General features: G+C 35.2%; 1 protein-coding gene across 1 annotated transcript in view; it reads left to right on the forward strand.

The window, feature by feature from the left end:
* Positions 1-1,307: 1,307 nt before the first annotated feature.
* The window catches only part of LOC148611724 (uncharacterized), a 34,084-nt gene continuing 20,835 nt past the window's right edge, over positions 1,308-14,556 (forward strand). The window contains exons 1-2 of the mRNA XM_088592553.1: positions 1,308-1,418; positions 2,563-13,367. Coding sequence (XP_088448679.1) covers positions 1,397-1,418; positions 2,563-13,367 — 10,827 coding nt within the window. The 5' untranslated portion in view covers positions 1,308-1,396. The remainder of the gene's footprint in view (positions 1,419-2,562; positions 13,368-14,556) is intronic.

Here is a 14,556-nt window from a genome sequence, read left to right on the forward strand (position 1 = left end):
TAAATTCGCTATAACTATTTTTACACTGTTGTGTCTTCTGTTAAAGCAGTGAAAATAAGTACATTGTGAAAAACAAAACATCGCCATTTGATTTATTTCTGACAATTTCTAAACAATTTAATTGGGTCATTTTTTGTTTTTATATATACAGCTATATATTTCGTTAGTATTTCACACTTGAAACTCGCGTTAATATGACGCAAAATAATTTATATAAATTATACAAACATTTACAATGTTTATTCTGGTAGTTAGTTTGAGGGTCTGTAAGAGTAATCAAGGGAACCGAGATCCTAGCGAAAATCAAAAGAATGTAATCCTGGGAGAAAAACCAGATATGGAAAATTGACACACACATCAAACAACAAAAAATAACCAAAATAATACATACAAAGTAATAAAGGTAAATAAGCAACTCGCCTCCAAAAGAACTGTGGGCATGGACAAGGTGCACCGGTAGCGTAAGCGTCCTCTGCTTTTCTACAAACACCCGCCGAGTTGCTCATAAGAATTTAAAAATTGGGTACACGAATGAGAAAAAGAAAACTATGACATTTTGAACAAATAAGTTTTCGTGATGGAGATAGATACATCGTAACGACCAGGAGTTTATGATGACTATAAAACTTCTGTTGCGATGACTTCAATCTTGTAGCAATATTACACTGTTCCAGAAGTCTAATTGTAAGAAGTATTGTACGATACAAAAAAAAGTCTGAAAAGTTACGGCAATGGAATCTCTAGCGGAAGGTATAAGTTGTGATATGAAAACACCATACGCAGGTGTTGAAGGGATATTGCCACAGATGAAAGGAAAGTTTACAATACGGAATGAAATGTCATTGCGTTTTTCATATAGTTTGGTCACTTGTTCTCCTTTACCATTTATCTCTACGTTTAGGTCAAGATATGAGGCTCACTTCACAGTGTCTGAAGTATCCTTTGTATCAATTGCTTTGACGTAGAACTTGGTTTGTTTAACGATAATTCGACATCTGTATAGCCGAAACTGAGATTCTTCTTTTGAATATAAAGCCAGCCTCATAGAGTGAAGGAATAGGCCAGAAAGTAGACTGGTACAATTTTGTCCAATTGGAATGCCAACCGTTGGTTGAAAAAGGCGTCCACCACACAAATGTGTTGTCGATCAAAAATTCCTGCATTTTGAAATATTTCCCCGGTATGTATGATAGATGATTTGGAATTAATTTTCACAGAGTTTGACGAATGTCTACCAATAATTATATATTTGTATCTATTTGTACCGTCCTTTTTAAAGGCAGACTTAAACATGTTTTTTTTATTTCAGGCACTTCTTGATGGATTACCCTAGGCCAACAAAAAGATGAAGATACATAACGCTGCATATATGTTGCTTTTCCTGTTAAATTTAGAAATGACCAACACTCAAAATACAGGTTAGTCTCATACAGAAAAAAAGTTAAACACATGTAAGCTAATGTTCGATATTTCTACAACTGTAAACAGTGTTTTGAACAATGAGCATTGGATAGAATGATATACATACGATGAACATAGGATAATATGATAAACTACATTATCGGTTATTAGTACAAAGTTTCTTTCATATGTATTTTCTGACTATGTTTGGATCGGGTAATTCGTACTTGCAACCATTACAGAAATAGTAAATGAATATAAATGAAATTCGCTACATGTAAAGCAATATCTTAACCATTTATCCTGAAGTAAATCAACACTGCACTTTGCTAATCCACGAGTACGAATTGCTTCAGTCTTGTAAACATGTACATGTAAACCGTCTGCTCACGTGCTGAAGAACAAAAGTGGGAAAACCATGATGCTGACACGAATTATGCGGCCGGTGTTAATATTTTCTTGTAAACTAATTACTATTAAGTGCTATTATACGGTAAAACAAATACATGGATAGTGACCAGATAACCGACAATATTTATCTTCCTTTGTACTTTTTTACTTTTACATTACAGGGGAATCGAGTGACTTTATATTCAAGAGAACAAGCAAATTATGTCAGATATAGCAATTCACAAAAACAAATAATTAATTCTTTTAATTCTAATCATGAAGCAAAAAACTGTCAAAAAAATATCTTGTGATACGTCAACCTTCTTTTGTAACGCTTCTTCAACTGATGCATGTGCAAAATTTTGACTGGAACGTATCATAAATCATGATGATCAGTGGTCTTACGATAACCTAGTCTCCATCTATTTAATTTTTATGGGTAATATTTTTAACCTTCTTGAAATAAATAGCACCATTCCCTTTTAAAATTGGCAAAAAACTGTTCAAAGGAATATATGACAATTTTGTTTTCTATAGTAACTTAATCACAGAGAGCCTTTTATTCCTATATCATACATACAAACCAGTAAATTGTGTAGTGAAACAATATATCCAGCACTATATATTGAAACAATATTTTAAATATTAGACAGCGACACAATCAATTTTGGATTTTATTAAATCGACGCTTTATAAAAATGGCAAAATGGTCGATAAAAAGTTTATCAAGGATATGACTCGAAAATGACAAATACCATTTTATGTTCATAGATTTGGTAACCCTATCAGTTCTACCTTTGTGGTCTAATTTTCGCACTGAGTCTTCGGGAATTGCGGCTACAAAGACGACAAACACAAAAGAAACAACCTCAACTGGAGCTTTTATTCTTGTATCGCAAATGATACCAACATCAGTTCTAGCTACACGGTCAATGATTGTAGAAAGCGCTACATTGATTAAAGGAGAAAAGAAATCAATAGCAACTGAGCCATCATTTGTTGAAGCTTCACTATCTTCTAAAATACAAACCGTGACAATACTAACTGACGCTACCATACGTAATACAGATCAGGACACTTTCCCAAGACAACAGTTTGTGACATCGTCAATGAACAACAGTGCACTTACTGATAAATTGTTACCGATAGGTGAAACAATGTCAATGACAAATGTTCTACCATCTACTATTTCTATGAAGGAAATTGCTTCAAGAACCTCAATGGAGACCATGTCAGTAACTACAGAAAAACTGATTCAGCAAATCACAAAATCAATTGTTGTTAAAGAAATAGAGACGTCAAAATATGTGACAGGAACAACACATAGTACACATTTATTGACGTCTCCTGTGTCGAAACTATTATCGATTGAAGCTGCAATGGCAAACGATACAGATAGAGGTTTATCATATACTACAATAAAGGAATTCAATAATTATTCCGATAGCACATATATCAAAGTTTATGACGTAACTTCTTTATTAACACCATCGACGGGTCAAGCAATAAATGAAGCTACAATATCATCTGCAATAAGAACTAATCCAGAAATGACTAAAAATGAACACATCATTTCATTGACTTCTGTCCCGCTACCAAAATCCACCAAAGATTTTGCACATATTCCTCAAGTAGACTCAACATCATATGAAGACAGTGTGACAAATTCATTGATTGAGTCATCTTCCGTAGAGTATATTCAAGTTTCTACAATGGCATTTGACGCAACGGTTAATCAGATCATAAAGGCAATTCCAATTAGTCAATTAACATCAAATCCTCTTGAAGCATCGACATCATTTGTCGACAGAAATATGTCATCATTGAAAGGAGAAGGAATATCAACTCAAATTTCGATACCACAAACTTCTCACACACCACCGTTAGTTTATGGAACTGAAACCACATCAAGAGAAACAAAACACGTGTCAACTGACGCTCATAACTCTCTTATGGAACCCATGCCAGCATCAAGTGACACAAAATCTAACACACTTGCTTTCATCAAGTCAGTATTTGAAGTAGATGGAACATCAAATGAAGTAATAATGACAACACCTGGTTTTCAATCAATATCATGGTTAGTAACAGATACCACATCTCAAACGACCTCAGGATTAGTATTCGAGCAAAGTGGTATTGAAACTACAAAATCAGATTTTGTAGCAGAACCGACATCAAGTGATATAAAGGTGCAACCAGATATGGGAACCCTTTCGGTTCTACCTATGTGGTCTAATTCTCTAATTGCAGCTACAAAGACGGCAAACACAATAGAGACAACTTCAACTGGAGCTTTTATTCACGTATCGCAAATGAAACCAACAGCAGTTCAAACTACACGGTCAATGATTATAGAAAGTGCTACATTGATTGAAAGAGGAATGGAAACAAATGTAAATAATCCAACATTTGTTGAAGCTTCGCTTTCTTCTAAAATACAAACTGAGACATTACCAATTGACGCTACCATAAGAAATACAGATAAAGACACTTCCTCAAGACAACAGTTAGTGACAATGTCAATGCAAAACCATGAATTTAGTGATAACTTGTTAACATCTAGTGAAGTAATGACAATGTCAAACGAACTACTAACAACTAATTCTAAAAGTGGAGACGTTTTAGGAAGCCCTGTAGTGACGATTTCGGAAACTGACGAAAAACCAATTAAAACATTCAAACCATCAATTGTTGTAAAATCAACGCCATCCCTTAAAATGGAGACGTCAATAAATGTGATAGGATCAACACATAGTGAACACGAAAAAACCACGCCAGTGTCGAGACAATTATCGATTGAAGCTGCAATGACAACCGATACCGAAAAAAGTACATCAAGTATTCCAATAATGAAAATCAATGATTATTCTGATAGGACATATATCAAAGTTTATGAGGCAACTTCTTTACTAACACCTTCAACAGGTCAAGCAACAAAAGAAGCTACAATATCATCCGCTGTTAAAACTAATCCGGAAGTGACTACAAAAGAAGACATCATTACATTGACTTCTGTCCCGCTACCAAAATCCACCAAAGATTTTGCACATATTCCTCAAGTAGACCCAACATCATATGAAGACAGTGTGACAAATTCATTGATTGAGTCATCTTCCGTAGAGTATATTCAAGTTTCTACAATGGCATTTGACGCAACGGTTAATCAGATCATAAAGGCAATTCCAATTAGTCAATTAACATCAAATCCTCTTGAAGCATCGACATCATTTGACGACAGAAATATGTCATCATTGAAAGGAGAAGGAATATCAACTCAAATTTCGATACCACAAACTTCTCACACACCACCATTAGTTTATGGAACGGAAACCACATCAAGAGAAACAAAACACGTGTCAACTGACGCTCATAACTCTCTTATGGAACCCATGCCAGCATCAAGTGACACAAAATCTAACACACTTGCTTTCATCAAGTCAGTATTTGAAGTAGATGGAACATCAAATGAAGTAATAATGACAACACCTGGTTTTCAATCAATATCATGGTTAGTAACAGATACCACATCTCAAACGACCTCACGATTAGTATTCGAGCAGAGTGGTATTGAAAATACAAAATCAGATTTTGTAGCAGAACCGACATCAAGTGATATAAAGGTGCAACCAGATATGGGAACCCTTTCGGTTCTACCTATGTGGTCTAATTCTCTAATTGCAGCTACAAAGACGGCAAACACAATAGAGACAACTTCAACTGGAGCTTTTATTCACGTATCGCAAATGAAACCAACAGCAGTTCAAACTACACGGTCAATGATTATAGAAAGTGCTACATTGATTGAAAAAGGAATGGAAACAAATGTAAATAATCCAACATTTGTTGAAGCTTCGCTTTCTTCTAAAATACAAACCGAGACATTACCAATTGACGCTACCATAAGAAATACAGATAAAGACACTTCCTCAAGACAACAGTTAGTGACAATTTCAATGCAAAACCATGAATTTAGTGATAAATTGTTAACATCTAGTGAAGTAATGACAATGTCAAACGAACTACTAACAACTAATTCTAAAAGTGGAGACGTTTTGGGAAGCCCTGTAGTGACGATTTCGGAAACTGACGAAAAACCAATTAAAACATTCAAACCATCAATTGTTGTAAAATCAACGCCATCCCTTAAAATGGAGACGTCAATAAATGTGATAGGATCAACACATAGTGAACACGAAAAAACCACGCCAGTGTCGAGACAATTATCGATTGAAGCTGCAATGGCAACCGATACCGAAAAAAGTACATCAAGTATTCCAATAATGAAAATCAATGATTATTCTGATAGGACATATATCAAAGTTTATGAGGCAACTTCTTTACTAACACCTTCAACAGGTCAAGCAACAAAAGAAGTTACAATATCATCTGCTGTTAAAACTAATCCGGAAGTGACTACAAAAGAAGACATCATTACATTGACTTCTGTCCCGCTACCAAAATCCACCAAAGATTTTGCACATATTCCTCAAGTAGACTCAACATCATATGAAGACAGTGTGACAAATTCATTGATTGAGTCATCTTCCGTAGAGTATATTCAAGTTTCTACAATGGCATTTGACGCAACGGTTAATCAGATCATAAAGGCAATTCCAATTAGTCAATTAACATCAAATCCTCTTGAAGCATCGACATCATTTGACGACAGAAATATGTCATCATTGAAAGGAGAAGGAATATCAACTCAAATTTCGATACCACAAACTTCTCACACACCACCATTAGTTTATGGAACTGAAACCACATCAAGAGAAACAAAACACGTGTCAACTGACGCTCATAACTCTCTTATGGAACCCATGCCAGCATCAAGTGACACAAAATCTAACACACTTGCTTTCATCAAGTCAGTATTTGAAGTAGATAGAACATCAAATGAAGTAATAATGACAACACCTGGTTTTCAATCAATATCATGGTTAGTAACAGATACCACATCTCAAACGACCTCAGGATTAGTATTCGAGCAGAGTGGTATTGAAAATACAAAATCAGATTTTGTAGCAGAACCGACATCAAGTGATATAAAGGTGCAACCAGATATGGGAACCCTTTCGGTTCTACCTATGTGGTCTAATTCTCTAATTGCAGCTACAAAGACGGCAAACACAATAGAGACAACTTCAACTGGAGCTTTTATTCACGTATCGCAAATGAAACCAACAGCAGTTCAAACTACACGGTCAATGATTATAGAAAGTGCTACATTGATTGAAAAAGGAATGGAAACAAATGTAAATAATCCAACATTTGTTGAAGCTTCGCTTTCTTCTAAAATACAAACCGAGACATTACCAATTGACGCTACCATAAGAAATACAGATAAAGACACTTCCTCAAGACAACAGTTAGTGACAATTTCAATGCAAAACCATGAATTTAGTGATAAATTGTTAACATCTAGTGAAGTAATGACAATGTCAAACCAACTACTAACAACTAATTCTAAAAGTGGAGACGTTTTGGGAAGCCCTGTAGTGACGATTTCGGAAACTGACGAAAAACCAATTAAAACATTCAAACCATCAATTGTTGTAAAATCAACGCCATCCCTTAAAATGGAGACGTCAATAAATGTGATAGGATCAACACATAGTGAACACGAAAAAACCACGCCAGTGTCGAGACAATTATCGATTGAAGCTGCAATGGCAACCGATACCGAAAAAAGTACATCAAGTATTCCAATAATGAAAATCAATGATTATTCTGATAGGACATATATCAAAGTTTATGAGGCAACTTCTTTACTAACACCTTCAACAGGTCAAGCAACAAAAGAAGCTACAATATCATCTGCTGTTAAAACTAATCCGGAAGTGACTACAAAAGAAGACATCATTACATTGACTTCTGTCCCGCTACCAAAATCCACCAAAGATTTTGCACATATTCCTCAAGTAGACTCAACATCATATGAAGACAGTGTGACAAATTCATTGATTGAGTCATCTTCCGTAGAGTATATTCAAGTTTCTACAATGGCATTTGACGCAACGGTTAATCAGATCATAAAGGCAATTCCAATTAGTCAATTAACATCAAATCCTCTTGAAGCATCGACATCATTTGACGACAGAAATATGTCATCATTGAAAGGAGAAGGAATATCAACTCAAATTTCGATACCACAAACTTCTCACACACCACCATTAGTTTATGGAACTGAAACCACATCAAGAGAAACAAAACACGTGTCAACTGACGCTCATAACTCTCTTATGGAACCCATGCCAGCATCAAGTGACACAAAATCTAACACACTTGCTTTCATCAAGTCAGTATTTGAAGTAGATAGAACATCAAATGAAGTAATAATGACAACACCTGGTTTTCAATCAATATCATGGTTAGTAACAGATACCACATCTCAAACGACCTCACGATTAGTATTCGAGCAAAGTGGTATTGAAACTACAAAATCAGATTTTGTAGCAGAACCGACATCAAGTGATATAAAGGTGCAACCAGATATGGGAACCCTTTCGGTTCTACCTATGTGGTCTAATTCTCTAATTGCAGCTACAAAGACGGCAAACACAATAGAGACAGCTTCAATTGAAGATTTTATTCACGTATCGCAAATGAAACCAATAGCAGTTCAAACTACACGGTCAATGATTATAGAAAGTGCTACATTGATTGAAAGAGGAATGGAAACAAATGTAAATAATCCAACATTTGTTGAAGCTTCGCTTTCTTCTAAAATAGAAACTGAGACATTACCAATTGACGCTACCATAAGAAATACAGATAAAGACACTTCCTCAAGACAACAGTTAGTGACAATTTCAATGCAAAACCATGAATTTAGTGATAAATTGTTAACATCTAGTGAAGTAATGACAATGTCAAACGAACTACTAACAACTAATTCTAAAAGTGGAGACGTTTTGGGAAGCCCTGTAGTGACGATTTCGGAAACTGACGAAAAACCAATTAAAACATTCAAACCATCAATTGTTGTAAAATCAACGCCATCCCTTAAAATGGAGACGTCAATAAATGTGATAGGATCAACACATAGTGAACACGAAAAAACCACGCCAGTGTCGAGACAATTATCGATTGAAGCTGCAATGGCAACCGATACCGAAAAAAGTACATCAAGTATTCCAATAATGAAAATCAATGATTATTCTGATAGGACATATATCAAAGTTTATGAGGCAACTTCTTTACTAACACCTTCAACAGGTCAAGCAACAAAAGAAGCTACAATATCATCTGCTGTTAAAACTAATCCGGAAGTGACTACAAAAGAAGACATCATTACATTGACTTCTGTCCCGCTACCAAAATCCACCAAAGATTTTGCACATATTCCTCAAGTAGACTCAACATCATATGAAGACAGTGTGACAAATTCATTGATTGAGTCATCTTCCGTAGAGTATATTCAAGTTTCTACAATGGCATTTGACGCAACGGTTAATCAGATCATAAAGGCAATTCCAATTAGTCAATTAACATCAAATCCTCTTGAAGCATCGACATCATTTGACGACAGAAATATGTCATCATTGAAAGGAGAAGGAATATCAACTCAAATTTCGATACCACAAACTTCTCACACACCACCATTAGTTTATGGAACTGAAACCACATCAAGAGAAACAAAACACGTGTCAACTGACGCTCATAACTCTCTTATGGAACCCATGCCAGCATCAAGTGACACAAAATCTAACACACTTGCTTTCATCAAGTCAGTATTTGAAGTAGATGGAACATCAAATGAAGTAATAATGACAACACCTGGTTTTCAATCAATATCATGGTTAGTAACAGATACCACATCTCAAACGACCTCACGATTAGTATTCGAGCAAAGTGGTATTGAAACTACAAAATCAGATTTTGTAGCAGAACCGACATCAAGTGATATAAAGGTGCAACCAGATATGGGAACCCTTTCGGTTCTACCTATGTGGTCTAATTCTCTAATTGCAGCTACAAAGACGGCAAACACAATAGAGACAGCTTCAATTGAAGATTTTATTCACGTATCGCAAATGAAACCAACAGCAGTTCAAACTACACGGTCAATGATTATAGAAAGTGCTACATTGATTGAAAGAGGAATGGAAACAAATGTAAATAATCCAACATTTGTTGAAGCTTCGCTTTCTTCTAAAATAGAAACGGAGACATTACCAATTGACGCTACCATAAGAAATACAGATAAAGACACTTCCTCAAGACAACAGTTAGTGACAATGTCAATGCAAAACCATGAATTTAGTGATAAATTGTTAACATCTAGTGAAGTAATGACAATGTCAAACGAACTACTAACAACTAATTCTAAAAGTGGAGACGTTTTGGGAAGCCCTGTAGTGACGATTTCGGAAACTGACGAAAAACCAATTAAAACATTCAAACCATCAATTGTTGTAAAATCAACGCCATCCCTTAAAATGGAGACGTCAATAAATGTGATAGGATCAACACATAGTGAACACGAAATAACCACGCCAGTGTCGAGACAATTATCGATTGAAGCTGCAATGGCAACCGATACCGAAAAAAGTACATCAAGTATTCCAATAATGAAAATCAATGATTATTCTGATAGGACATATCTCAAAGTTTATGAGGCAACTTCTTTACTAACACCTTCAACAGGTCAAGCAACAAAAGAAGCTACAATATTATCTGCTGTTAAAACTAATCCGGAAGTGACTACAAAAGAAGACATCATTACATTGACTTCTGTCCCGCTACCAAAATCCACCAAAGATTTTGCACATATTCCTCAAGTAGACTCAACATCATATGAAGACAGTGTGACAAATTCATTGATTGAGTCATCATCCGTAGAGTATATTCAAGTTTCTACAATGGCATTTGACGCAACGGTTAATCAGATCATAAAGGCAATTCCAATTAGTCAATTAACATCAAATCCTCTTGAAGCATCGACATCATTTGACGACAGAAATATGTCATCATTGAAAGGAGAAGGAATATCAACTCAAATTTCGATACCACAAACTTCTCACACACCACCATTAGTTTATGGAACTGAAACCACATCAAGAGAAACAAAACACGTGTCAACTGACGCTCATAACTCTCTTATGGAACCCATGCCAGCATCAAGTGACACAAAATCTAACACACTTGCTTTCATCAAGTCAGTATTTGAAGTAGATGTAACATCAAATGAAGTAATAATGACAACACCTGGTTTTCAATCAATATCATGGTTAGTAACAGATACCACATCTCAAACGACCTCAGGATTAGTATTCGAGCAAAGTGGCATTGAAACTACAAAATCAGATTTTGTAGCAGAATCGACATCAAGTGATATAAAGGTGCAACCAGATATGGGAACCCTTTCGGTTCTACCTATGTGGTCTAATTCTCTAATTGCAGCTACAAAGACGGCAAACACAATAGAGACAACTTCAATTGAAGATTTTATTCACGTATCGCAAATGAAACCAACAGCAGTTCAAACTACACGGTCAATGATTATAGAAAGTGCTACATTGATTGAAAGAGGAATGGAAACAAATGTAAATAATCCAACATTTGTTGAAGCTTCGCATTCTTCTAAAATACAAAGTGAGACATTACCAGTTGACGCTACCATAAGAAATACAGATAAAGACACTTTCTCAAGACAACAGTTAGTGACAATGTCAATGCAAAACCATGAATTTAGTGATAAATTGTTAACATCTAGTGAAGTAATGACAATGTCAAACGAACTACTAACAACTATTTCTAAAAGTGGAGACGTTTTAGGAAGCCCTGTAGTGACGATTTCGGAAACTGACGAAAAACCAATTAAAACATTCAAACCATCATTTGTTGTTAAATCAACGCCATCCCTTAAAATGGAGACGTCAATAAATGTGATAGGATCAACACATAGTGAACATGAAATAACCACTCCAGTGTCGAGACAATTATCGATTGAAGCTGTAATGGCAACCGATACCGAAAAAAGTACATCAAGTATTCCAATAATGAAAATCAATGATTATTCTGATAGGACATATACCAAAGTTTATGAGGCAACTTCTTTACTAACACCTTCAACAGGTCAAGCAACAAAAGAAGCTACAATATCATCTGCTGTTAAAACTAACCCGGAAGTGACTACAAAAGAAGACATCATTACATTGACTTCTGTCCCGCTACCAAAATCCACCAAAGATTTTGCACATATTCTTCAAGTAGACCCAACATCATATGAAGACAGTGTGACAAATTCATTGATTGAGTCATCATCCGTAGAGTATATTCAAGTTTCTACAATGGCATTTGACGCAACGGTTAATCAGATCATAAAGGCAATTCCAATTAGTCAATTAACATCAAATCCTCTTGAAGCATCGACATCATTTGACGACAGAAATATGTCATCATTGAAAGGAGAAGGAATATCAACTCAAATTTCGATACCACAAACTTCTCACACACCACCATTAGTTTATGGAACTGAAACCACATCAAGAGAAACAAAACACGTGTCAACTGACGCTCATAACTCTCTTATGGAACCCATGCCAGCATCAAGTGACACAAAATCTAACACACTTGCTTTCATCAAGTCAGTATTTGAAGTAGATGTAACATCAAATGAAGTAATAATGACAACACCTGGTTTTCAATCAATATCATGGTTAGTAACAGATACCACATCTCAAACGACCTCAGGATTAGTATTAGTATTCGAGCAAAGTGGTATTGAAGCTACAAAATCAGATTTTGTAGCAGAATCGACATCAAGTGATATAAAGGTGCAACCAGATATGGGAACCCTTTCGGTTCTACCTATGTGGTCTAATTCTCTAATTGCAGCTACAAAGACGGCAAACACAATAGAAACAACTTCAACTGGAGCTTTTATTCACGTATCGCAAATGAAACCAACAGCAGTTCAAACTACACGGTCAATGATTATAGAAAGTGCTACATTGATTGAAAGAGGAATGGAAACAAATGTAAATAATCCAACATTTGTTGAAGCTTCGCTTTCTTCTAAAATACAAACTGAGACATTACCAATTGACGCTACCATAAGAAATACAGATAAAGACACTTTCTCAAGACAACAGTTAGTGACAATGTCAATGCAAAACCATGAATTTAGTGATAAATTGTTAACATCTAGTGAAGTAATGTCAATGTCAAATGTACTGCTAACAAGTATTTCTAAAATGGGAGACGTTTCAAGAAGTTCCTTTGTGAGTCAACCTATTTCACCAATAACACAAAGTAATACTGCTCTATCTACAACTTTAGTACCTTTTTCAAGAACTACAGCAGCACGGTCCTTGTCATCAACTACGTTATTAGATAACTTGGACCAATCCTCATCGTTTAGTACAACAACACCAACAACAATATTTTCGACATCTGTTCCGATACATACTGGCACGCAATTTTATTCACTCACTACCGTGCCTTCAACGACACAATGTGCAAAAATAATCTCAATAAAAATGACCATCGCTTATAAGATCATTTTTCCTCTGAGAGATCATAGTAGTCTTATATACAAGGAGTTGTTCAACTACACAAATGTTGCCGTAAGTATAAAATACTCATACATACTTTTTATTTAACCGACTGAAATACTTATAAAAGATCAAGGAATAGTTATAATGTTTTCTTACTTTAATTCAAAACTTTACATAAGTGTACATAAATAAATCATTTTTTTATTCGCCTTTCAACTGACATTGAAAACATTCTTGAGTTCGGCTATATAATGACATTGGATACCTGTACACGTATAGTGGATGACCCGGAATGACTTCAATGAGATACCAGAATATATCATTATGGCATGTTCACTAAAAGTTGTTCTCGCGTGTTTTAATATAATTTACAGGTACATTTTCAATTGATATCTCTACCTCGCTACATTCTTTGTTGTCTTCTTTTTGACATCTAATATAACACGTATTGCATATAGCAATATTTCCACAAACCGATTGACCGTCAGTTCATTATTTGGTTAATAAGAAGTCTTCGCCACCGTCGAAAATGTATCAATCTGTACCATGACAACTGAACTGTTCAACGTGTCAAAGTTTTCCTTTCCTCTTTTGTCTGCCTCATACTTGACTTTTCATGAGCAACTATGTGGATTTTTCTAGAAAAACAGAGGACGCTTATTATGCTCTTAGTTTTAACTGGAGTCCGAGTTGCTTGTTAATTATTCGTACTTTGTATGTATTATTTTATTATTATATGTTCGTTGTTGTGCTTGTCTGCTTTCCATGTCTGTGATCATGGAATCAACAGAATATCATATAAACCCAATACATATTTGCAATACAGTTGAATCTGAACTAAAACATAACCGTAAACTGAAAAATAATAAACACATGAGCAACTGTCAATACAATTGTATTAGTGAATGATGGTAGTTGAAGCGGTTGGTCATTTGAAAACATGTGACGAGAGTTTCTAATTTGGTCTAAGAGGCGTGACATTATTAAGTTGATCAGAATTCTCATGGTCTCGGCCTGTTTAATTAAAGATTGCATGTTACGTACACTGAAACATCCGTATAATTATCGGATGTCCTAATACTTTGAGCGGAGAAAATGGTTCAAAAATGACACTTGTTTAAAGATATACTACATGACTGTATTTGGTATCACTTCGGATGTATTTTAAATCCCCTTCGAGCTAGGCTTATTGCAAATGTTTCCTGTGGTGTAGTTTTCGAATATTCAAGGTCAAAGTTAAACACCAAAGACTCTAAAG

This window comes from Perna viridis, chromosome 7, assembly GCF_037379345.1.
Source record: "Perna viridis isolate PV_CMFRI_1.1 ecotype Kerala chromosome 7, ASM3737934v1, whole genome shotgun sequence".
Taxonomy (NCBI): domain Eukaryota; kingdom Metazoa; phylum Mollusca; class Bivalvia; order Mytilida; family Mytilidae; genus Perna; species Perna viridis.